General features: G+C 39.1%; 1 protein-coding gene across 1 annotated transcript in view; it reads right to left on the bottom strand.

Annotated features, from left to right (window-relative positions):
- The window catches only part of LOC118805376 (NACHT, LRR and PYD domains-containing protein 12-like), a 107,291-nt gene that overhangs the window by 15,027 nt on the left and 67,787 nt on the right, over window positions 1–24,477 (bottom strand). The window contains 2 exon segments of the mRNA XM_036566131.1: window positions 3,208–3,381; window positions 15,505–15,678. Of these exon segments, the coding sequence (XP_036422024.1) occupies window positions 3,208–3,381; window positions 15,505–15,678 (348 nt within the window).

Below are 24,477 nucleotides of genomic sequence, written 5' to 3'. Positions count from 1 at the left end.
ATGAAGTTAAAATTTAAGTTTTGCCTGCAATGAGCAAAGGTACGTTTGGCAAAAAAAGGTGCAGAATTTCATTGAAAGAACACTTCTCCAAGTGTTAAGCACAGGGGTGAATCGATCATGCTTCGGGTTTGTGTTGCAGCCAGTGGCACAGAGAACATTTCACTGGTAGAGGGAAGAATGGAGTCATTTGAATACCAGCAAATTCTGAAGACAACCATCACACCTTCAGTACCTGAGGATAAAAAGAGAATGGCGCCTACAACACAATGATTATCCTAAACACAAAATCCACAATGGACAAGAGGCACCAGCTGAAGATTTTGTCATGGCCCTCACAGTCCCCCGACCTAAACATCATCAAAAACCTGTGAATAGATTGGCCCAAGGTGGCCCAAGAATCTCATAGAACTAGTAGCCTTTTGCAAGGTAGAATGGGCAATAATTGAAAGCTGGCTGCAAAGAGCATTTATAAGCCGTGGTATTTGCCAAAGGGGATGTTGCTAAGTACCAGTCACGCAGGGTGCCCAAACTTGCTTTGGGCACTTATTTGTTATTCTGAAACTGTAAAAATGGAATTAAAAAGTAATGTTGCTTAAAATGTTAAAGGAATGTGTCATCTTTAATCAGGTCCAATTTCATTCGTTTAGCTATTCACAGTAACAGAAATTTTGAACACAAGTGCCCAAACTCAAATAAAGAAATAAATTTATATTAATTTTCATTACAACGTAATAATGTTTTTTTCTCTCTCCTGTAAAGTTATCATTTTAGATAAAACATTTTATTTAGACAGTGACAATATCCTGCAGTATCCTTTTTATTAATTGATTTATTATTAGCTTTGTGAATGTTCTACCAATGTATATCATATCACAGAAGTTGTAATATTTAAGAAAGGAATTTCATCAAATTTGAGTAGTCAAATTTCTTTCAGATAATGAGAAAATGATTACTATTTCTGTTGTTATTCAGTGTGTCTGAAGGATAATTATCCAGTGTATCTCTTTCGGAAACTATTTACTGCTGGTAAATAGTCAAATACATGCAGAAATGTAATTTTTAGCATTCACTCCACAATGGCTGACTGGTAAATAGTCAAACTCATGTAGAAATGTGATTTTCAGGATTCACTCCACAATGTCTGACTTTAAATGCAAATATGAAGCCTTTTTTTCCCAGTTAGTCCCAGTGTTATGCGATGATGCATCTTCTCTCTGCTCCTTAGTTTCTGTTCCCTGGTTTCTGTTTTTGTTACTTTATGGATTTGTTTCTTTTTGTGTACCTTTTTTGTTCTGTTTCTTGGACTTAAGTTTTGGTTTTGTAATAAAAGCAACTTGCACGTAGGATGCCACCTCTGCCACAAGTTTGTGAAATTTCTGTCCTGCAAGATCTGCCTCTGTCAACTGTAAGTGCTATTATTGTGAAACAGAAGCACCTAGGAGCAACAACAGCTTAGCCATGAAACACAGTGCAAATGTATTCTAAGGAGTGACTAATCACACTTCTCTATCTGGCAGTCTGATGGATGAGTCTGGGTTTGGCGAATGGCAGGAGAATATTACCTGTTTAATTGCCAATTATTGTACCAAATGTAAAGTTTGGTGGAGGAGGGATAATGCTATGGGGTTGTTTTACAGGGTTTGGCCTAGGCGCCTTAGTTCCAGTGAGGGGAAATCTTAATGCTTCAGAATACCTAGACATTTTGGACACCTCTATGCTTCCAACTTTATTCCAGCATGACTGTGTTCCAGTGCACAAAGTAAGGTCCATTAAGGCATGGTTTGGTGAGTTTGGTGTGAAAGAACTTGACTGGCACACACAGAGCCCTGACCTCAACCCCACCGAATACCTTTGGGATGAGCTAGAACAGAGATTATGAACCAGGCTCTCTTGTCCAACATCAGTGTCTGACTTACAAATGTTCTTCTGGATGAAAGGGCAGAAATTCCCAAAGACACAAAATCTTGTAGAAAATTTCCCAGAAGAGCGGAAGCTGTTATAGCTGCAAAGGGGGGACCTACTCCATATTAATGCCTATAGATTTAGAATGGGATATCATGAAATCACCTGTAGGTGTAATGTGTAGGTGTCCCAATACTTTAGTCCATATAGTGTTTATGCTACACAGTGAAAAATACACAAAGTTTAGAATCAGCTGACATTCATTTGATAATCAATAGATCAAATATTGCTAAAACGTGCTTGGTAAATTATTGGCAGTCAGCTTTCTTGCTGTAGAAAAGTTGTTGAGATGTAATTGATTTGATCTTCAACATGATGTACTTTGATAACACTTATGACACTATACCAGTGTACCTCATTCAGAAACTATTGGAACATACTTGTGGAACAGCTCTGTGACATTGGATTGATAGTATAAAGTCAGTGGATAGACAGTTAAATACCAGAAATGGCTAATTAAGTTGTTACCAAGTAACAGTTGAGGGTGAGTTAGTGACCTTCCATTTTCCAGGGGCTTATCAAGGATTTTACGCATGGATTGCCACACAGTGCTGGCTTTTGCCTTTTGGGGGGCCTAAGCAGAATTTTTTCAGGGCTCCTTATCTTGGTAGCTGGTTTACTGTGAAATTAAAAGCTAAATAATAACAATGACTACCACAAACTGTCTGAATATGTAACTGTCTAATTATGGTAATGCATAACTGGCTAATTGTGTATTGCTCATGATAGAATGCTCTTTAAGGTTCTAATAAGTTTAGTTTAAATTACAGAAAACCGTCTCAGCATTGTCGATGCAGGAGTCTCTGTAACAATGCAGTATTTCATGCCTATCCACCCAACCTTAAGTATCTAACTCTGGTGGCAGTGGCAACAGTGTTGGTTTTAATCGTTATAAATGTTTTACTCACTACACACACACACACACATTTTCTAAGCTGCTTATCCTTCTGGATTACTTTCCCATGAACAATGCACAATTCTGACTGGTTAATCTTGATTCTCGTGGCAGCTGGCAGCCAATAAAATGTGGTAAATAAGATAACAAGCACAATGCACACTTGGGTTAACTGGTGAATTAAGCCTACCATACAACAGGCTATAAAAGAAAAGTATTTCCAAAATGGATGAGAAAAATCCCATGAAATATGCTGCTCTCAAAGTAAAAATGAATGGCCATTAGTTCTGCTGGTCTACTAGGCTTGAGCTTGATCAGCTAATGTGATATGAGCAGATAACAGATCTTACTTCAGTGCCTGTAGTTTACATTGAGGATTCTCCAGTGCAGCGGAGAGCTGCTTCAGTCCTGCATTTCCTAATTTATTCTTGGATAGATTCAGCTTGCGCAGATGTGAAGGATGTGATTTCAAAGCTGAACTCAGCGCTTCACAGCCTTTTTCTGTGATAGTGCAGTGCTTCAACCTACAGAGAGAACACATTCATTAGCATGCACACTAGAATTCTACTTTTAATTGTTTTTAGAGTATCCTGTTCATATGTTTGTACATACACCCATTATGTCCAGGAAACAGAAAACAAAAATAAAAAACAAAATAAAACAAATAATAATAAAAAAACTATATAAAACCTTGATATGCCACATGGGGTCCAAAAGAATCCAGGATATTACAACCTGTAATCATCTTGTCCTGGCAGCTGTTCAAAGTCTGATATCTATTTTTATGCTTCTGCTACTTATTACAAATTATGAGGCATCAAATTATACTAAATATTAAGTCTATTGAGAAGAAATAACAAAAGGTGCCAGTTTACTGTTGCCATTCAAGTCAAGTCAAGAGGCTTTTATTGTCATTCCATTTATGTACAAGTACACAGTGGAGTGAAATTACGTTCCTCCAGGACCATGGTGCAACATGGAACAAAATAAAAAGTACAGACAAAGTGCAAATGTGCAGACACAAGTGTGCAAACATTAAACTAGAAACAATGCAATAAATACGGTAATTAAAACAGACATTAGACACAGTAATCAGACAGGACAGTGCAGCACTGACACATGGTGCCTGAGCATGAGGTAGTGAGAATAAGGTGCAGAGAAAAATCTATGTTAAATAAAAAATAAAAAAGATGTCAAATCTACATCCCCCTAAAAGTTTATGTAAAGAGGTTATATTCCAAGCAATTTTGAAGCATTTCAATTGGTCCATTCATCATGAAATGTTTATTTATTTATATATTAATTTTTTGGACAGCAAAAATGTATCTCACAGAAGACACATTGAACATAAGGCAGTTTATGGCAACAGGCATTACTCCTAATTTCTCATACACAAGCAGCATTTTGGACATTTTAGTCAGCAGAGCAGCTGCTCTCTACAGCAGACACAGTTTTCTCTCTCTGCTGCACAGTACTTCTCTGGTCCAAACCTGGCCCAATGAATCTGGACAACACTTTCCAACTCTCTGGCTTACATCTCTACAGAGCAGACTGTGCCAGAGCCCTATCATTAAAAATTAAGAAGTGGTGGAACCTTTTTACTGTAAACTGTTATTACACACTTCTCAGCACTGCAGTGACACTGACATGGTGGTGGTGTGTTAGAGTGTTCTGGTACTAATGGGTCAGACTGCTGGACTTTTTTAACACCTTAGTGTCACTGTTGGACTGAGAATAGTTCAACAACCAAAAATATTCAGCATATTTTGCATATTCTTGCTTGATATAACACTACACATAGCAGACAGATCTGGATTGCAGGCAGACCAGTTTTGCACCTGTACTCTCTGGCTACAAAGCCAAGCACTTTTAACTCATTCAGTATGTGGTTTGGCATTGTCTTGCTGAAACAAACAGCAAGAAAAAAATGTGCAAGTTACCCATGCCATTGGCACTAACATACCTCCTAAACCATGAAAGAACAAAATACTTTGATGTGTTTCCACTTTGCATCAGTCCATCTCAGACAAGCTTTAGCCCAGGAAGTTGGTGGATTTTTTGGATTTTCTTGATTTAGTGTTTCCACGTTGTATAGCACATTCTTAACTTGCATTTGTAGATCCAGCCATGAACTGTGGTTATATTCATTATAGAAGCATATCAGCATAATGCAGTGCTATCTGAAAGGTTGAAGGACACAAGCAATCAATATTGATTTCGTTTGTTAATAATGCTATGAACTGTCAGTTCCCTAATTTCCCTGCAATTATGAATTATGAGCACTGTTCTTATATTGGATTATTTGCTTGTGCAAATTTTACCATTGTTTGTTGACCTACATACAAAGTAACACTTTATTTTACAGTCCTGTTTCCATAATTTTACAGAAAATTTGCCAGAAAATTTATTACATAACATGGAATGAATTATAAGAGTGTACTTACTAAGTAGTGAGTGGTAGGTACAATGCAATTTTTACACCATTGTCACCTACTCTTCACTAACACACAAGCATGTATTTCCTGAAACAGTTTGGTGGTACTTACCATTACCAACTTCATAGTAGTACAAGCTGAAACATACCTCTGTAAAATAAAGTGCTACCAACATTTCACTTTCAAAACTACAGCAATTGGTCTCAAAAGCTTACAAAGTGTTAAAAGAATAGGTGATGCAACACAGAGATTTTTTTCAAGAAACAATACATTTTCTCAGTGTTAACATTTAATATTTGTCTTTGCGCTACTTTCAATTAAATGTAGGATTTAAATGACTTGCACATCTTTGCATTCTGTTTCTATTAACATTTTGCATAGTGTCCCAACCTTTTGGAAATGGCCTTGCACAGTGAGTGTTAAAAGTTAAAAGGCTATGTAGACCATACTTATTCTGTGTTAATGAGGCATTAATTACTGTTTAGCTATTTAGCTTTACACTTTGTATTAAGCATTTGTATTAAGGCAAGTGCTGACCTGACTTGCATGCCCACTCAGAATTGCACTTAACTGACTCGCAACTCGATTTAAACTCAGGACTACAGATTTGCAAAATTAAAAGCCACAGGAAGAAAAAGCATCAACAAAACATACTGAATTACAGTTTGGTTAAACCAGTAACTTCAGGGGTTTAACATAGAGCAATCTGTTTTAATTTAATGAACAGCTCTATCAAAGCAAACACTAGTCTACCTGATCCACTGAACTGAATGTCAAATTACATCATGATCATTCCAAAAAAAACAAAACACTGCATACTAAGGACATATTTTGTTGTTTAAAAGCTTTTGAATCAAGTCAACAACTTATATATTGCTACACACACACACACACACACACACTACTTAGCCAAAAGTATGTGAACACCCCTCCTAATTATTGAGTGCATGTATTTCAGTCACACCCACTGTTAACAGGTATCATGACCGTTTGTAAAATTTCTGTCCTGCTAGATCTGCCCAGGTCAAGTTCTATTGTTATGAAATGGAAGCATCTACAAGAAATAACAGCTCTGTCTTGAAGCGGAAGGCACTGAGTGGGGAAGCTGAAGAGTGCAGCCTGTAAAAATCACATATTATTTGTTTCATCCCTAACAACAGAGTTCTAAACTGCCACCAGAAGCAACATCAGCACAAGAACTCGCCGGGAGCTTCATTAAAATAGGTTTCTATGGCTGAGCAGCTGCACACAAGCCTAAAATCACTATGTGCAATACAAATGATCTGCCAGAGAGGTGTATAGCATGCCACTACTGGACTCAGGAGCAGTTTAACTCTCTGGCACTCTGATGGATGAATCTGGTTTTGGCAGATACCAGTAGAACACTACCAACTGTAATGCCAACAGTAAGGTTTGGTGAAGGAGGAACAATGGTCTGGGGCTGTTTCTCTGGGTTTGGGCTCAGTCCCTTAGTTCCACTGAAGGGTAATGTTAATGCTACAGCTTACAAAGACATTTTAGACAATTAAATGCTTCCAACTTTGTGGCAACAGTTTTGAGAAGGCCTTTTTCTGTTCCAGCACGCCTGTGCCCCTGTGCATAAAGCAAGGTCCATGGCTTGACAAGTTTGGTGTGTAAGAACTCCAGTGGTATGCACAGAGCTCTGACCTCAACCCCACTGAACACCCCTGGGATGGACTGAAACAGCAACAGCAAGCCAGGCTTTCTCATCCAACATTAGTTCTTGATCTTACAAATGATCTTTTACCTGAAGGGGCACAAATTCCCACAAATACACTCCAAAATCTTGGGAAAAGCCTTCCCAGAGTGGAGGCTGTTATACCTGCAAAGAGGGGGCAATTCCATGCTGATGTCCATGGTTTTGGAAAGGGATGTTCAATTAAATATGTTTTCATTTCAGCTATTTACATGAAATTTAGACCAGACAATGTTATTTATTTACTGAAACTGCACAACTAAAGAAACAGTAACATTCTAATCCATAAAAAAGCTATGTGTAATAAAGTGAAATAACACAGGAAAAAAGTATTGGACACAGTAAAAAAAAACAGCACTAAGCCAGCTGATTTGTGTAGGTTAGTACTACAACTCTTTGAAGAAAGAATGCAAGTATACAAACCATTTGTCAGCTGTAACACAAGAAACATTACATGATGGGTAAAGGCAAAAAGCTCTCACAAAACCTTCACAACATGAAGTAGAGCAGCATAGCATTTCTCAACTCCTTAATGTTCCTTTAAGCACCACCATTATCTGTAAGTGGAAGGAACATCACTTGACCATCAACTGGCCACATAAAGAAGCTCCTCACAAGATTTCTTAAGAGGCAGTCAGAAAGTTTGTCAGAACAGTAACCCAAGAACAAAGGACCACAGGAAGAGAGCTCCAAAAACACCTGAAAGCAGCAGGTACAGCAATCACACAGAAAACAATACGCAGTGCACTCCACTGCCACAATCTACATTCATGATCAATCAAACTTCTCAGCAAACCTTTTTGATGCACTATGCTTGAAAGAGAAATGGCTCTGCATATGATCCTAAAAATATCATACCTACAGGGAAGTATGGAGGTGGAAGCATCATGGTAGGGCACTGTTTTTCTTCTCATGGTACCAATGGAATCAAAATTATCTGGAGGTTGGGAGGCAGTGTCCACAGAAAAGTTGGGCATGGCTCTGGAATAAGGTCACCCATGACGACCACCCCCCACATGACTGGAGGTATTGGACAACAGAACCCCTGAGCCGTCGTGGTGCTGGGAAAGTGAAGGACTGTGGGAATATCCACAGGAAAGGATTTGGGAATGGACAGGAACCAGAAAGTGACTTCTTGGGACAGCCTCTGGGACATGGTGCTGGTTTATTTGGATGGCGATTGTGGAAATCAGCCAACAAGGCCAGATCCAGTACATTCTTGGCCACCACCCAAAATCTTTCCTCTGCACTGTATCCCTCCCAGTCAATGAGGGATGAGAGTTCTGAGCTATCTCAGCCCACATCAGGTGTTTAGACCAATCTGACTGATTAGTGAAATAATAAAGCCTTAAAAAAGTTCTTCATTAACTCTTTCATATTGGCCATTGGATTGGGGATGACAACCAGATGTAAGACTCACAGTGATGCCCAGATGTTCAAAGAAGCTTCTGCAGACTCTGGAAACAAATCGTGGACCTCTGTCAGAGACAATGTCCTCTGGACCACCATAATTCCTGAAAAAGTGTTGATATATAGCCTGAGCAGTGTGACATGCATTGGGGATTGATGGCAAAGGTACAAACTGGACACTGTCAACCATAGTTAAAATTCTAGTGTAACCTTCAGATGATGGGAGATCAGTGACAAAATCTATGGCAATATGAGATCAGGGGTAATTAGGGACAGGAAGGGGCATGGGTTTCCCTGCAGGTGATGTTTTGGGGGATTTACATTAAGCACAGACAGAACAAGATGAAATGAACTTGTGAAGATCTGATTTTAGGGTCTCCCACCAGTGCATGTCTTGCCTGGGTGTCCTGATGTGAGTGATGAGTGAGCCCAAGAAATAAGGCCCAAGAAATAATCTCTGAACTGGTCTGGGACATAAGTGGTCTTCCATTTATCTCTTTCTCTGACTCTGATCCAATTGTAGGCACTGCAGAGGTCTAGTTTGGTGAAGAACTGAGCTCCCCTGAGCTGCTCAAGGGCGACAGGAATGAGAGGAAGCGGATATGCAAATTTCCTTCTGACATCATTGAGTGCTTTATAATCTATACACGGCGTAAGTCCACCATCTTTCTTTTTAATGAAGAAAAGATGGACAGGAGACGTTGAGGGGCGTATAAAGCCTTGAATTAATGCCTCATTGATATACTCCTCCATAGCTTTCTCTTCTTCGAGAGTTAGGGGATACACACAGTCATAGGTGCGATGTGGTAGCAGTTTAGTAGCATTGACCTTGTTAAAGACTTCTGACAGATCTGAGTATACTTCAGGGATCTGAATGGCATTAACAGTATCAGAGCTTTCTATGGAAGTGGAGGTAATGGTGATAGTAGGCAAAGCTAGACAGTTCTGTCTACAATAGTTGGACCAGGCTATGATTTCTTTATCCGACCAGAAGATTTGTGGATTACGTTTCTCTAACCAGGGAAGATTCCAGGCCAACAGGTTTCCCATCCAACGCTGTCATTCAAAGGGGAGTATGTAGAGGTTCACTGGGGATCTCTAGCTGCGACACGACCTTGGTGTGGAAGAAATTTCCTGCTCCTGAGATGATCAAGGCTGGTAAAATGAGAAGAATTCTGGCAGTCAATAGTTACAGGCAACATGAAAGATTTCTAAACCAACCCCTTAGTTACATAACACATGACCTGCAACACTGCGATAGAGACACAAGCCCCATGGAGATGTCAAAGTCTCTCCTCCTTTGACAGCCTTGAAGATTCACATTGCATAGGTTCAGGAAATGTGCTGGAACTGGAGTTGAAGCTTGGGCTGGAGCTGAAACTGGAACTGGAACTGCATCTCTGACAGGAACCGAGGTAGGAGCTGGAACTGGAGCCAGGTCAGGCGCTGGAGCTGGGCAGACTTTAAGTGGTGGCACTACTCTTTGCATAAAGCATTTTTGCAGAAGTTGGTCCAGACGTCCAAACAGTACTCCGGACCATTGTAGCCCACTCCAAAGCCTTATTGGACAGAGAGGACACCAAAAATGATATTTTAGCCTGATCTGAGCTTGGGGGTGAATTGCTGAAAAACACTGAACACTGTATCAAAAAATCCACTACATTTCTCAGGAGTTCCATCAAATTTATCGGGCTTACTAACAGGAAAAGTGCTAAGGCTAGTGTTGGAACTAGAAGACTGGGAAGCATTACCAATCAGATGTTAAATCTGGCTAGACAGATCTTTAACACTGGTGATAAGTTGAGTCATTTGTTGCTCACCCTGTTGTGATTTTAATTCACTGATAGACTGAGTGAAATCAGAAAGAAGCTGGTGGTGTCATCCCAGGACCTGGCCCTGAGTGTTAACAGCCAGTTGGACAATGTTGAGGTCTGCCATCTGCATGATGGTGTAGTTTCTGTCAGGCATGGAGAGAATTCAGACATCATGTGATCTGGAGTGGGGTTCTGGATAATGGTGTCTGGAGGTTGAGAGGCAGAGATAGTGGGAACGGAAGGAAGCATGACACTGTGAGAGATTAATATGTTTGTACAGGAAGCATCTTGAAGCTGTCATTGCAAACAAGGCTCCAACAAGTATTAAATACATTTCAGTTAGCAGTTTAATACTTTTTTTTCTGTGTCATTCCACTTTATTGCACAGATGGGATTGTTACCATTTCTTTAACTGTGTAATTTTATTGAGTTAATATCAATGTCTGGCCTAAATTTCATGTGAATAGCTGCAATGAAAATGTGTTTCATAAAAAAAGAAAATGTTGAATACTTATTTTCCCACTGTATATGTAAAAATCAAGTGTTTAAATACAAAGAATAAAAAACATTCAAACTGATGTCCTTAAGTTGATTTACATTTTATTATATATTAGTAGTTTATTATTAGTTATTATTATTAGTTAGTTATTAATATTAATTCAAATGTAAACAGCACAGCAGTAGCTGCACAGCTGGCCTACTTTAAAACTGCACACAGATCCCATACCGAAGACACTGTGGGCAATGCATTCCACTTACCAGTTATTGCAAAACGTTTTTTATTGTTCAGCCTAACAAATGCATTGTTATTCTTTCTTTCTAAAATGTTTGCTGAGTTGAGATGTGTGTCTGCTGTTTCCCTTATGAGTCAATAATAGTGACAGCCTAAACACAGGTCATCTTTAGCTTCTCTTAGAATCAGAATCAGAATCAAGCTTTACTGGCCAGGTATGCTTACACAAACAAGGAATTTGGTTTTGGTTACAGAAGATCAAACATTTTACAGTAGTAAATAAAATAAAAATGAAGGTAAATAAAAAAATTAAAAAAAGAACTCTATGATGGCTGTGTAGAACTGCACCATCAGCTCCTGGGGCAGGTTGAACTTTCTCAGCTGACGCAGGAAGTACATCCTCTCCTGGGCTATCTTGATGATGGAGCTGGTGTTGCTGTCCCACTTCAAGTCTCTGGTGATTGTTGTGCCCATGAACTTGCAGGGCTCCACTGCCATCACAGTTCTGTCCAGGATAGTGAGTGCTGGCAGGGTTGGAGGGTTTCTCCTGAAGTCTACTGTCATCTCCACTGTTTTCTCTGTATTCAGCACCAGGTTGTTGTGGCTGCTACAAAGAACCACTTGATCAACCACCCATCTGTAAGCAGACTCATCACCGTCACGGATGAGACTAATGACTGTAGTGTCATCTGCAAACTTCAAAATTTTGACTGAGGGGTTCGTGGAGGTGCAGTCATTTGTGTACAGTGAGAAGAGCAATGGTGAGTGTACACAACCCCATGGTGCACCTGTACTGATGATCTGGGTTTTTGAGGTGAACCTTACCCACTGCTCTCTGCTAGTGAGGAAGTTGGTGATCCACTGGCAGGTGGGGGTTGGCACACTAAATTGGAGCAGTTTGTTGTGTAGCTGTCCTAGGATGAGTGTACTCCCTGTTCACTCATGATTCCATAGCCATGCACAACTCCAATGTCCTCATTAAATTTGTGGATGACACGATGATAGTGAGACTGATCTCAGACAATGACAAGGTGGCCTACAGAGAAGAGTGTCCTGACATGTTGGTGCTAAGGAAGTAACTTCCCACTCAACATCAAAAAGACCAAGGAGATTACAATGGACTGCAGGAGAGAATGCACACTCCTATCACCATCAATGGGACTATGGTAGAGGGAGTCAGCAGCTTCAGGTTCCTCAGTGTACACATCACAGAAGACCATACCCTGTCAGAACACACTGCCTGTGATAAAAAAGGCACACCAGCACCTCTTCTACCTTAGAAGGCTGAGGAGATAGAGAATCATCCTCCATATACTCAGGACATTTTACACATGCACTGATCATCCTGACTGACTATAGAGGGACTGCACTGCTCCTGAACAAAAAGCACTGCAGAGGGTGGTGCAGACAGCCAAGCACATCACTGGGGTTGTGCTTCCCTCTCACCTGGAGAAATATACCAGTCGCTGTCTGAAGAAGACTAGGACGGTCATAAAAGACTCTTGTTGCTGGGTGGCAGGCAGTACAGAAGCATGAAGTCCAGAACCATCCGATTCCAGGACAGCTTCTTTTTCCAGGCCATTAGGCTGCTGAACAACCAGTAGCTATGCAATGTGTTGATCATATAGCCTGCACTCACACAACACACCTTCACCATCTCACCCCATATGAACCCTATATGAAGTATAAGTAACTGCACTTATTCTTCAAAAATGCAACAGCTTGCAGCAGACTGCACACCCTTGACAGACTGTCACCCACTCTCCTCTATATAATGTGTCATGTATGGTATACTGCCTACTCAGGGTCATGTATTTTAGACAGGTTGTCTGTACTGGACATTACAGCGTGCGTTCTAGTGTACAGTGTATATATGACTGTGTGTACTCTGTGTACTTCATATGAATGGCATTACTGAACTGCTGCTGTGTATGATAAAGTGTACATCTCAAATATTTCTATACAATATATACAATATTTCACAATATTTACATTTTTAAACATTGTTATACACAGTCAACATTTTTTTGCAACACACAATCATACCTGCATATATAATGTGGATATCTTAAATAGTTTGTATCTGCATATTTTGTGATGTGATATATATCTGCATATAGTGTGTACAATAATGTGTATATGTTGTATATTTGTTTTTGCATAAGGATAGTGCAATAGTATCATTGTGAGGATGACATGTATACAAATCACAAATATATGACAATTTTGTACAAGTGAGGACATTTCGCTGGTCCTCAGTTTAGCATGCTGGCTTTATCACAAATTCAACTTATTTGAAAAAACTAAAAGAGCAAAAATATTGCCTTTTGGATGCTGAAGTTAGGGTAGGGTTAGGTTTAGGTGTAGGTGTAATGTAACTTGACAGAAATAGACATCACAAGGAATGTAAGACAAACATGTGTGAGTGTGTGTGTAAAACCTTACAAACTGTAATAAACTTTATCTGTCTGTATTGTACTTTTCTAAGCTGACACATTTTTGATTGCCATTCTGAATTACAGGGTCAAATTTAATCTTGAGTAGTATCTTTTTACCCAAATAATGTGGTTAAAGGAGGGTTAAAGATACTCCATGCAGCTACCACAAGCCACAGAGATCAACAGTGGCTCCAGTAATCTGTTTCTTCCTCTGGGTTTCATTATCAGTTTTATTATATTACATTGCCAACAAAAGGATGCTGTACTTAAACATTAATTTTGTATCCACTACAATTCAGTAAATACCATCATCATAGTCTCATCTCACAGCCAAAGACTATATACAGTATCTGCATCCACTGCTCTCTTGAGGTATCCCCCTGCATAAGTTTCTGGCCTAAATAGATAGCTAGTTAATATTAGCCACAGCTGGTTTGTGGGTACATTAAAACAGCAGAAAAACAAATTATAATGTGCAGTGACCTTGGGATTGTGAAAGGCGCTAAATAAATGTAACTTATTATTATTATTATTATTAACTTATTATTGGTGCACACCATCGTCTGGTTGAGCCAAAGTCACGCTTGTTCACAAGAACTCTTCACTTTACCCAAAACTGAAAGCTTTGGCTCCACAAAGTCTGAGCTAAGAGCCATAAACAGCTTAAAGGAAGTTACCCTGGAACCAAGCATAGACACTGTAAGAGGTTATCAACCTTCTGCCACAAAGGTTAAAAAATGCAGCAATAAAACCCTGCTTGGAATCCAGCTGCAGGCCTCATCAAAACTCACTTAACTAAACTTTTTAAATAACAGAAAATCAAATTTCTAAAGTGTGCATCAACTCCTAATTGCCATAATTCATCAGGGTTTGTTTCAAGAAGACTGGAGACCCCAAAAATGAGGGTGTGAGAGAATTTATAAGAGTTAGCGTTTTTTGGATTTTATTGATAATTTAAATGTGGAGCCACAGCACCACCAAGTGGTGAGACTGAGACACACCACACTGCCACCGTAAAGACATGCTTTTAAAAGAAAAGGACCCAAGAAAACTTCTTATGTGGTATGCTTGATAATCAACATTTTTATAATCTGTAAGCAATACTACTTGTATGTTATGTAGTCAATTACTTCTTTTCTCCTATCAAATGCTAGAAATATGTAGTGTATTACTTTAATAACCCACCGATGCAGCCATTTCATTCTAGTGAATTTAGACCACTGATAAATATGTATCCTGTGTTTTTCTTTCCTTTTCTTTTTGTTGTTTGATTTTATTTCTTCATCCATTGGGTAATGACCCTGTTTGAATGTAGTCGTAACCAGCAATACCCATATATTACATGCAATGTTACTTGTGTCTTTTAACATATTGTGTTTCAGGTAACAAGGGTTAAAATGGTCCAAACCTATTTTATGCTAGAATATTTTTTCTTTTCCTTTGTTTCAAGATCTGACTAAAAGAAGGGAGTGATTCTTGTGAGGCGTTCATAAGATTACGCACCACCAATTAGAGTTGGAAACCATGAATAGCTAATTAACTGTTAGGAGTGGAGAACCTAGCAGTACTCTGGCTCCGCCTCCAAAGGGTAGGGCCTACAGCTGAACAAAACCTGACATGCCAAAGAGTTCTTGTCAAAGAAGATATACAATTTTTAAGTTTGTGCCGGCCTTGGTCAGAAAGATAGGTCTGTCCATTTGTACACTTTAAGTTTAAACCACCCTTAGAGAAGAAAAGTGAAGAGGTTTCTTATCTGGCCAGTGAGAACTTCACATTTTGGCTTGGTCAAAGAGAGGTAATTAGTTAAGCTAGTATCACCAGCCTTGGAACCCTGACTGCAATTCAAACCTTGCCAGTGGAGTTAGATCAGTTCCACAGTTCTGACACCACGGAGACCCCAGCATCTTAGCCAGAGCCACGTATTAATCTGTAAGCAGATTGAGCATCAAAAGACTGCACCCTTGAGCAGCCTTTTTTTTAAATATTGAATACAGAGCTGCACAGCTTCTCAGCAACTATGTACACACAAAATTAACACACAGCACACCCTCAACCATCAATTACTGAAATATTCTCATGTCATCCTTTGGCCTGTTTTACCTTAGTATCTCCAGTTTACAGTGAGGATCCCCAAGTCCCACAGAGAGCAGCTCCACTCCAAAATCTCGGAGTTTATTCCCAGACAGATCCAAGAGTCTCAGATGTGAGTGGTTTGATTTCAGAGCTGAAGCCAGGGCTTCACAGCCCTTATGTGTGATTTTACACTTCCACAGCCTACAGAGAGAATAATGACACATTTTATTCTCTCAGGACAAAACATAATCAGTTCAGCAGTATCTTCATCTGAACAAATAGATTAAAGTTACAAATTTTTATAAAATTCACTGTCTGAGGTGTGTTAAAAATCAACAAAAATCACGTATAAGTAAACAATAGAAAAATAATATAAGGAAAAGCCCAAATGTGGTGGTGTATGCTATATCAAAATTAAAGACTCTGATTTCTCTTTTAACAAAATTATTTTTAAATCATTTTTTAAAACTATAAATAAATAAATAAATTGATAACTAAATAAATAAATACACAGACACACACACACACATTTTTTAAGCCTTCTTGGTTGCCATGTGGAGCTGGAGCCTATCCCAGTGGTCATTGGGCAGAAGGCAATAAATTAATGAATAAATAAATAAATAAATAAATAAATAAAAGTAATGAGAAAACAGCAAAAAAGCTGAAAAGTCTGAACTGGGCTTAAAGGGGTCCCTTGTATGCCTTAAGGCAACCTGTGTTCCCAATAAGCATAGTCAGTTTTATTTAAAAAAAAAAAAAGATAAATGTTAATAATTGATAATCTTAGGAGCAACAGGAACAATCTATCAAAAAGAATTACAACAAACATTTAAACTGGGCACCATAAGCTAGGCTGATCCTTCTAAATCACATGACTGGCTGACTTTTCATAGAGTTTTTAATTAATTTACCCAATGCAAGATTATTTTTGTATTTTTTTTAATTTTTCCCCAATTTTCTTCCCAATTCCACCCACTAGTCAGGACTTCCCCAATCACACAATACTACCAGCGCTAGGAGGGTGAAGGCTAGCACAGGCTTCCTCTGAGATCTTTGAAGCCAGCCACCTCATCTTTTCGATGCTCACGCAATGTCATTGGACAGCTGAACACGCTTGGAGGAAAGTGCCAACCGCCAGTTCTATTACATCAGCTACCCACCCAGAGAGCGAGGCCAATTGTGCTTTCTTGGACCGTATCACCAGGGATCAAACATTTAATATCCTGATGATAGGGCCAATGCTTAGATGGTTGTGCCACTCGGGAGCCCCAAGATTATATGTATCCACTTAGGTATCAAGAGTTTTTTTGTTTTTTCGGACCTCTAGCTAGTCTGTAGATGTGTTATTCTATTTAACTGAACTGAAAATGCTATTATTTATGCAATGAGTACTGAAAAGCAAAGCAGATATAAACATGGACTGAGGATTTGTAAAGATGCGTCTTAAAAGGTGGACAATAATCTCTGCAAATGCAGTTTTACTTACAGCTTTTTTTTTACAATTGTTTAAAGTAATAAATAACAATGTTTTGAATTTTCACTATTAACAGCAAACTCAAGCATGAAGTATCTTTAATCCCTTTTCACCTGACCAATGTTAAGTATACTAAAGAAGCAACAGAAATGGGTAGTAGATGTAATATATATTCAGCATTTTATTAATTGATAAAATGAAATATAATATTTATTGAAAACAATAAAGATTACGATAATAAACCTTTTATATCAGAAATATACATTCTTATGATATTTAAACCCACAATCTACAATAACTGTTTAAGTAAAAAAAATGACTTCTGACTTTAGGCTTCTGACTTTAGCCACAAGCTCAGATAAGCTACTTCTGAAAAGTATTACAACTAAATCTTGAGCAACTGTGTCATATAAATGATTCATTTGCTTATTAAGTTGGCTTGGAAAATTAAGGTGGCACTGAATGTAGGGTGGAACTACATTTAAGGTGGCACTGAATTTAAGGTGGCATACAATTAACATAGCACCAAATTTAAGGTGGCACATAATTTAAGGTGGAACTCCATTTAAGGTAGCACTAAAATTAAGGTGGCACTGAATTTAAGGTGGAACTCCATTTAAGGTGGCACTGAATTGAAGGTGGAACTGAAATTAACATAGCACTAAATTTAAGGTGGCACTGAATTTAAGGTGGAACTCCATTTAAGGTAGCACTAAAATTAAGGTGGCACAGAATTTCAGGTGGAACTTCATTTAAGGTGGCACAAAATTTAAGGTGAAACTCCATTCAAGGTGGCACTGAATTTAAGGTGGAACTCCATTTAAGGTAGCACAAAAATTCAGGTGGAATTCATTTAAGGTAGCACTAAAATTAAGGCTGAACATATTTGGTTTTCAATTTACAGACAAGCAATTGCTTTTATTGTGATCTATACTCTGTATCTCTTTTATTGTATGCCATTTTATTATATAACTCTGCCAGCCTCCTGTATCCAGATGTTAATACAAAAGTCAGTTATGTACCACAATTTAAGGGCACAAATCCACACCAACTAGCTTACTATTGATTAACCTGACAAATTTTATTTGATGAATTGGTTATTCCTTAACAATAACCTGTCCCTTCCAATAGGACTACCCAGCTAGCATGAAGAATTGGGCTGAGCTTGGCTACTGTGCAGGAGACTTAGCTAAGAGTTGGCACCGGCACACTGGAATTGGTCCAGTACAGTCAAGGCTCTGCAACTGATGCATCGGCAAAAAGTACAAGGGCTGATTCCACCCATACTTTTGTGGCCCAAGTCCACCCATACTGAAGCAGACAGAGTGACCCTTTACACAAATGTTTAACTGAATAGGCACTGCACACTTAGAGCCGCTATTTGGGGTCACTTCTGCTTTAATTTTGGAGAAAATAATATGTGTCCTTTTAAATCTCTCTCTATTAAACCTCTCTGTGCCTCCATTCCTCATGGGATTGTATAGGGAGGTCCTGAACTTTACAACGCCAGCCAACTCTGACAGGACCTGACATAATTTCTAATGTCTTTCTCCATGTTAGACCAAAAAAAGAAAGATGTAACTGGTGTTTGGCCAGATCATGAACATCAGTCAGGGCATCCTTGTTCAGTGACTCAGGCAAAACAACAGTGCTTAACAGTGTATTGTAAGGCTCCAACAAGAATCTTCTGCTTAAAGGCTTCATAAAAGGGTCTCAGCTCAGGTCATTGGCCACTACATTGTGCGCCAGAAACAGGTTTGATATCAAAGCAGTATGGAGGGAGTTTGGAAATCCTCTGCTGCTCACATGCATCCAATTTTGGTTTGGTCATTATGTTTATGAGAGGATTATTGTCTGTCCAAACCATGAATTTATGATCTTTGAGCCAATGACTAAACTTGTCACACACAGACCACTTAAGCGATAGGAACCCAAGCCTATGTGCTGGGTAATTGGCCTGATTTTGACTTAGAGATTTACTAATGAAGGGTATTGGCCTAGTTCTGTCTTCCCTATCTGGAACTTGTGATAAAACAGCACCAGGGCAATCAAGAGATGAATCGGTGGACAGGATAAATATGTGGCAATCTTACCCTCACACAGTTATGACTGTGGCAGATAATGAGTCAACTCACCCTACCAAGTCTACCCTGATTTAATTTTATCCAACAGAATGGACAAAATTACTGCCTCAGGAGCTTTTGATCTTGGTTTCATTGACCATTGTCTGATCAGATCAGATGCATTAGAAACATTTGCAGGGAAAAAAAACAGATTATGGTGGTTAGCAGAAATTTTAACAATTTTAATAAGCTTTTCTTTCTGACTTAACAATGGGTGAAACTGACTTAGCACTAGATTATTTTAGCACTAGATCATTTTAGCACTAGATCATTTTAGTAAATCATTCTCAGTAGTGGTAAACAAACATGCTCCCCACAAAAAGCTAAGAATAAGAAAGACTGAATCCCTGGTTTATTAATGAAAGTTTCTCATTGCTTAAAACAGGAAATAAAGTTTGGATTGTTGCCAAACACACAGTGCAGAGAGGGAACTGGCTCACATTCAGGCGGCTGAGAAATAAATGTACATCGGCAATTTAAAATGGCAGATTAGATTATTTTGTCAACTTGATCACCAACTCTTCCAACAATTTCTGGAATCAACTGGTAGTTGATCAAAAAGAACTGCAGCCAATTATATATTTGAAAATACTAACATAAATCTGCCTTTGAATCAGTTGACATCACTTTTACTGCTACCCAGAACCATGGCCTCTTCACACTCCAAACTCTCTTTCTATATATAGTGGCTAATGCTCTCACTGCTATCAACTGCTATAGGTGAGCACCGTTTGAACCCCTATTTCATGTGTCTTGCAACCCCAGAACATGTTACATACATTTTTTAATCTTTCTATTTTGTCTTGTAAAATTTCCAGTATCTGGAAAACAGCTCATGTTATTCCGCTGCATAACGGAGGAGAGGCTAGATCTAAATAACTACAGATCAGTCTCAAAACTGTCATGTTTAGATAAAATTTTAGAATCTTTAGTGAAGAGCCAACTCACAAAGGACCATCTTTGTGATAACTCAAAGTTTTGTTAAACTTTGTTAAAATGATCTCTACTTGAGTACTGTGTACTTAGTACTATGAAATGTTACTACCCTAACAGGATTCAGCATTGAGTGAGTCACAGAGTATAAGTACCTTGGCATCTGGCTAGATGAGAAGCTTACAGTGAAATCTCATATTAATAAACTAGTCAGTAAGTGCAGACAGAGGCTCGGATTCCTATATTGAAATCAATGTTTTCTATCTATGTATGCCAGAAAAAGAGTCGTGGAGGCAACCTTACTATCAATACTGGACTATTGCAATGTAGCTTATAGACATGCTTTCACCAGTACCCTCAAACTGCAATATTTTACTCCACCTTGCAATTCATTACTGGCAACCCTTACAACATTCACCACTGCAGACTGTATGATAAAGTTGGTTGGTCCTCACTAGCAGGAAACAAACAGGCTTGTTTTTTATTTATAAATCACTTTCCAGCAACATGCCAGCTTACATCTCATTTATGATCTCTATAAATAACAGTAATCAGACCCACAGTAGTGACTGGATCACCTGTCAGGTACCTAGAATTTTTACACAACTGGGAAAATTTGGTTTTAGTTACAGAGCACCAGTGAGCTGGATTTCAGTACAGGAGCCTCTAAAACTCAGCTCACAGGTGTCACTCATCATCATTTTACACTTTTAGTCTCTAACCACCTTCAGACAGCCTGTAATCATTTTAGTTGAGTTTAACTTTTCCTTTCTACTTTTTAAAAATGTTATTATTATTTTATTTTTTATTTACCTTTTTCTTCCAAATAATCTTATTTATTTTATTTCATTTTATTATATCTATCATTTCTATTACTGATTTTATTTATTTATCTATTTATTTTATTACCTGTTATAATCCTTTTCCTGACTGGTTTAAATTTTAGTTTGGATATTTATCCTGTTAAGTTGAAATCTTATTAATTGGTTTATTATCATAGTTTTATTTTATATTTCTCCTTCTTAATCAAATCCTAACTCTTCTCTTACTTCTTTTGCCACATATCCTCTCCTTTTTCTGCTAACTTGTTTATGTAGTTTTGTTCATGTTAGTTTATTCTGATTAAATTCCATTTTAATTTCTTTTTCAAACCTTTTATTGTTGTAAATGCTTGGCTACACAAAAAATGAGGGTCACCCTCAATGTATTTCCAAGTGACAAATGTTGATTAATTGTTATCACCCAACCCACAATCCTTAAGCAGCTGCTTAGTGTCAGGTGATGACACCACTTTTAGAGATACAAAGTATATAGGGTCAGAGTGACTTCGAGATAAACCCTGAGTGATTGATAGGTCTTCAACAGCAATTCAGTAAGGCACATCGGCCAGCTTGGTTTTGCACCGCAGGGCATTTAACAGTTCACTGACTCCTTCAAGTCTCTGTGAGCCTACAAAATTGCAATCTTCTCTGCTGGTAAAAGTGCACAGCTATTTATATAGATTGCTTCCCAGTCTGACTCAATGAAGGTAGCAGTTCTTCCCCTTTCAGGAGAATCAGAAGATGGGATTAACTGCTTTGGTGACTAGGGGTTTGGACAGGTCATTGAGACTCCCCCTGTTTGATAACGGCTTGGGTGACTGGTGCAAAGTCCCTCCTACGTGCTGTTACTAATGCCTGTGAAGCAAGCACTGTATCTTTTTTCACATCTCTCTGGTGGGCATCCAGCTTCTCTTGGAACTCAGCTGCAGTCCATTTTTCAGCAGAGTTGAAAAAGAAAGACAAAGCGAGACCAGGGCGAGGGCAGTGGGAGATAAACAACATGACAACTTCAGCACTTGGGTCCTCCACATTCGTACCTTGCCTCCTCAAACACTCATCTGCTACATCTATAACTTAATTGAGATGAATCCAATAAATCCAATAATCCATAACACTCTCACCAGCCACAGGAACAGTGTTACAGAAATCCCTTCATTGGCATATTAGAGTATGTTCGCTCTATGAAATGCCTTTTCAGAATGTCAAATATAGCAGTAGGACTACTAGAAGTTACTGCGTAAGGAAACTTTCACCTTATCTCTTGCTTTACCTGTCAGTCGGCTGATGATAAAACTGCCAATCTCTTCTTCCTCATGGTTTACATGGCAGAGATAGCTCATCATTATGTCATCCCATACATGAACCGTAATGCTGCCTGTACAATGACCTCGAAAGAAAGGGGGAAGCTTTACGTCTGACTGGACAGTTATGTTTAGTTTTGAGGCATACTTGTCTGACTGTAACTGATGGCTGTGACACTGGGCTTAGGAAATGCTTTGCTGGTGCATGATGTGGATGCTGGCAGTAATGTTTTCACTTATCTGTTTAACTAGGTCAGCCAAAACACTGCTTAAGATATCTGTGCAACTTGAGAGGGAGTCTGAGGAATTTTATAAGTAATAGGGGTAAAAACTGCTGCTGGGCTATTATAACAGTCTAACACAAACTGATTCACTGTGTCATCCTGATTTATCATAAAGGTAGATGCTGCTGCTTTGCCCCTCCCATAACCTGTAACTGACTGACCCCTCTCGAAGGTAAACCTTGTATTATGTGAAACAGGACTGTGGTCTTCACAACTGGCACCATCAGACTGTGGCATATTTAAATCTTAGTCAGCAAGTGTGCAAGAGAAAAAATGGAAACAAATAAAAACTAACATCTGATAGTCTTCAAAATTGTCAGCAGATGTCTTTAAAATAATGCTTACTGTCTAACCAAGGGCAAGTGTCACGCATCCGGCAAGTTCTCATGAAGAAACGGATTTCAACTCCCAGAATCCCATGGGAGATCATGTGACTGAGCAACCTAACTCAGACTCCGACAGAGACTTCATTGCCCATAGTTCAATGGAAGCTCACGTGACTTCTGACTCTTGCGTGCACTCCTATCAGCGCTCACATTCACCAGAATACTAATTGCTTTCACCTGTGTGTGTTGTCATTTGACAGGAAGCTAGTAATATATAAGCCCGGGCTTTAGTTAGTTTCTTTGCGAGGTATTGTTTCCCTGAAACCTACTGAGCGTTGTTTATCTGATCGCCTGTATTCCGTGTTTTTGACCACTGCTTTGTTTATCTCGTTTCTGACTTTTGCTTCATCCTTTTTGTACTTTTGTCTCTACTGACTGATCTGTGTTTTTGAACCTTTTGGCCTGTTCTATGACAACATCTTTTGCTCTGCCCTTTTGATTCTGTTTTGCTGTTTTTTATTAAACCACCATCATCTTTACATCCGCAAGTGTCTGGTTTCTATTGACTTGTCACAGAATACCTCGCCTAGCATGCAGACGGTGGACCCGGAAGCCTTCCAGAAGGCTCTCACCGAGCAAAGACAACTCCTAGGCAGATATCAACAAATGCTGTCTGGAGTGACTCAGTCTCTGGAGTCACTAGCACATCAACAGGCGGAACAGCAAGCTCAGTTGGCTCAACTGGTCGCCAGCGTGAAAGGATTGAAGGGCCAGCTCCAGAACATGAGCCTAACCAAACAGACTGCAAGCACTGCTTTCCTCACCCCTGCAGCCGCAGCTTCACTGGCAGTATTTCCTGTAAGTAAACCCGACAAATTTGAAGGAAATCCAGAAAAATGTTGTTTTTTTGCTTCAATGCTCTGTGTTTTTTGATAATTCTCCTTCTAGTTCTGACCCCGCCAAGATCTCTTTTGTGGTATCTCGATTAGCTGATAAAACTCTGGAATGGGCCACAGCCATTTGGGCCAGCCTGCATCTTATGTCTTATGTGCAATTTGTAAGAGAATTCAAGTTAGTGTTCGATCACCCTTATGAGGGTAAAGTTAGTGGAGAACTATTGTCCCAATTACGTCAGGGACATCGTTCTGTTGTGGATTATTCTTTAGAGTTTAGAACTCTCGCCGCAAGCAGTGGCTGGAATGAGGCAGCTCTTCATGTGATGTTTTGTCAGGGACTAAACACTTATATATTGAACGAATTGGCTAGCAAAGATGATGACCTTACATTGGATAAACTAATCACTCTAGCCATTAAGCTTGATCATCTCCTGCACTCCCGAAAGAGAAATAGGAATTAAAAGGTCCATAGAAGTACACTGCACCAAGTAAAAGTCACCCGAGACACCGCTGAAACCAATGCAGTGTGATTCATCTCGCTTGTCAGAAGAAGAAAGACGGCGCCGGTTAAATAATCACCTCTGTCTATATAGTGGCCAAGCGGGTCATCAAGTTTGTGACTGCCGCACGAGACCACAAAAAAGCATGGCGCCGACCCCTGGACAGCACGTGGAGTGAACTAATGTGGTGAGTGTTCCCACAAAGGGGTTGGTTTCCAAATCGGTGATGTTACCTGTAATTATATACTTTCATCCCAATTCCCTTCTTGTTTCAGCCCTGATCGACTCTGGTGCGGAGGGGAACTTCATCCATGCACGAATCGTGGAACAACTTCAGATCCC

This window comes from Colossoma macropomum, unplaced genomic scaffold (assembly GCF_904425465.1).
Source record: "Colossoma macropomum unplaced genomic scaffold, Colossoma_macropomum, whole genome shotgun sequence".
NCBI lineage: Eukaryota > Metazoa > Chordata > Actinopteri > Characiformes > Serrasalmidae > Colossoma > Colossoma macropomum.
This window is presented reverse-complemented; position numbering and strand designations above follow the sequence as displayed.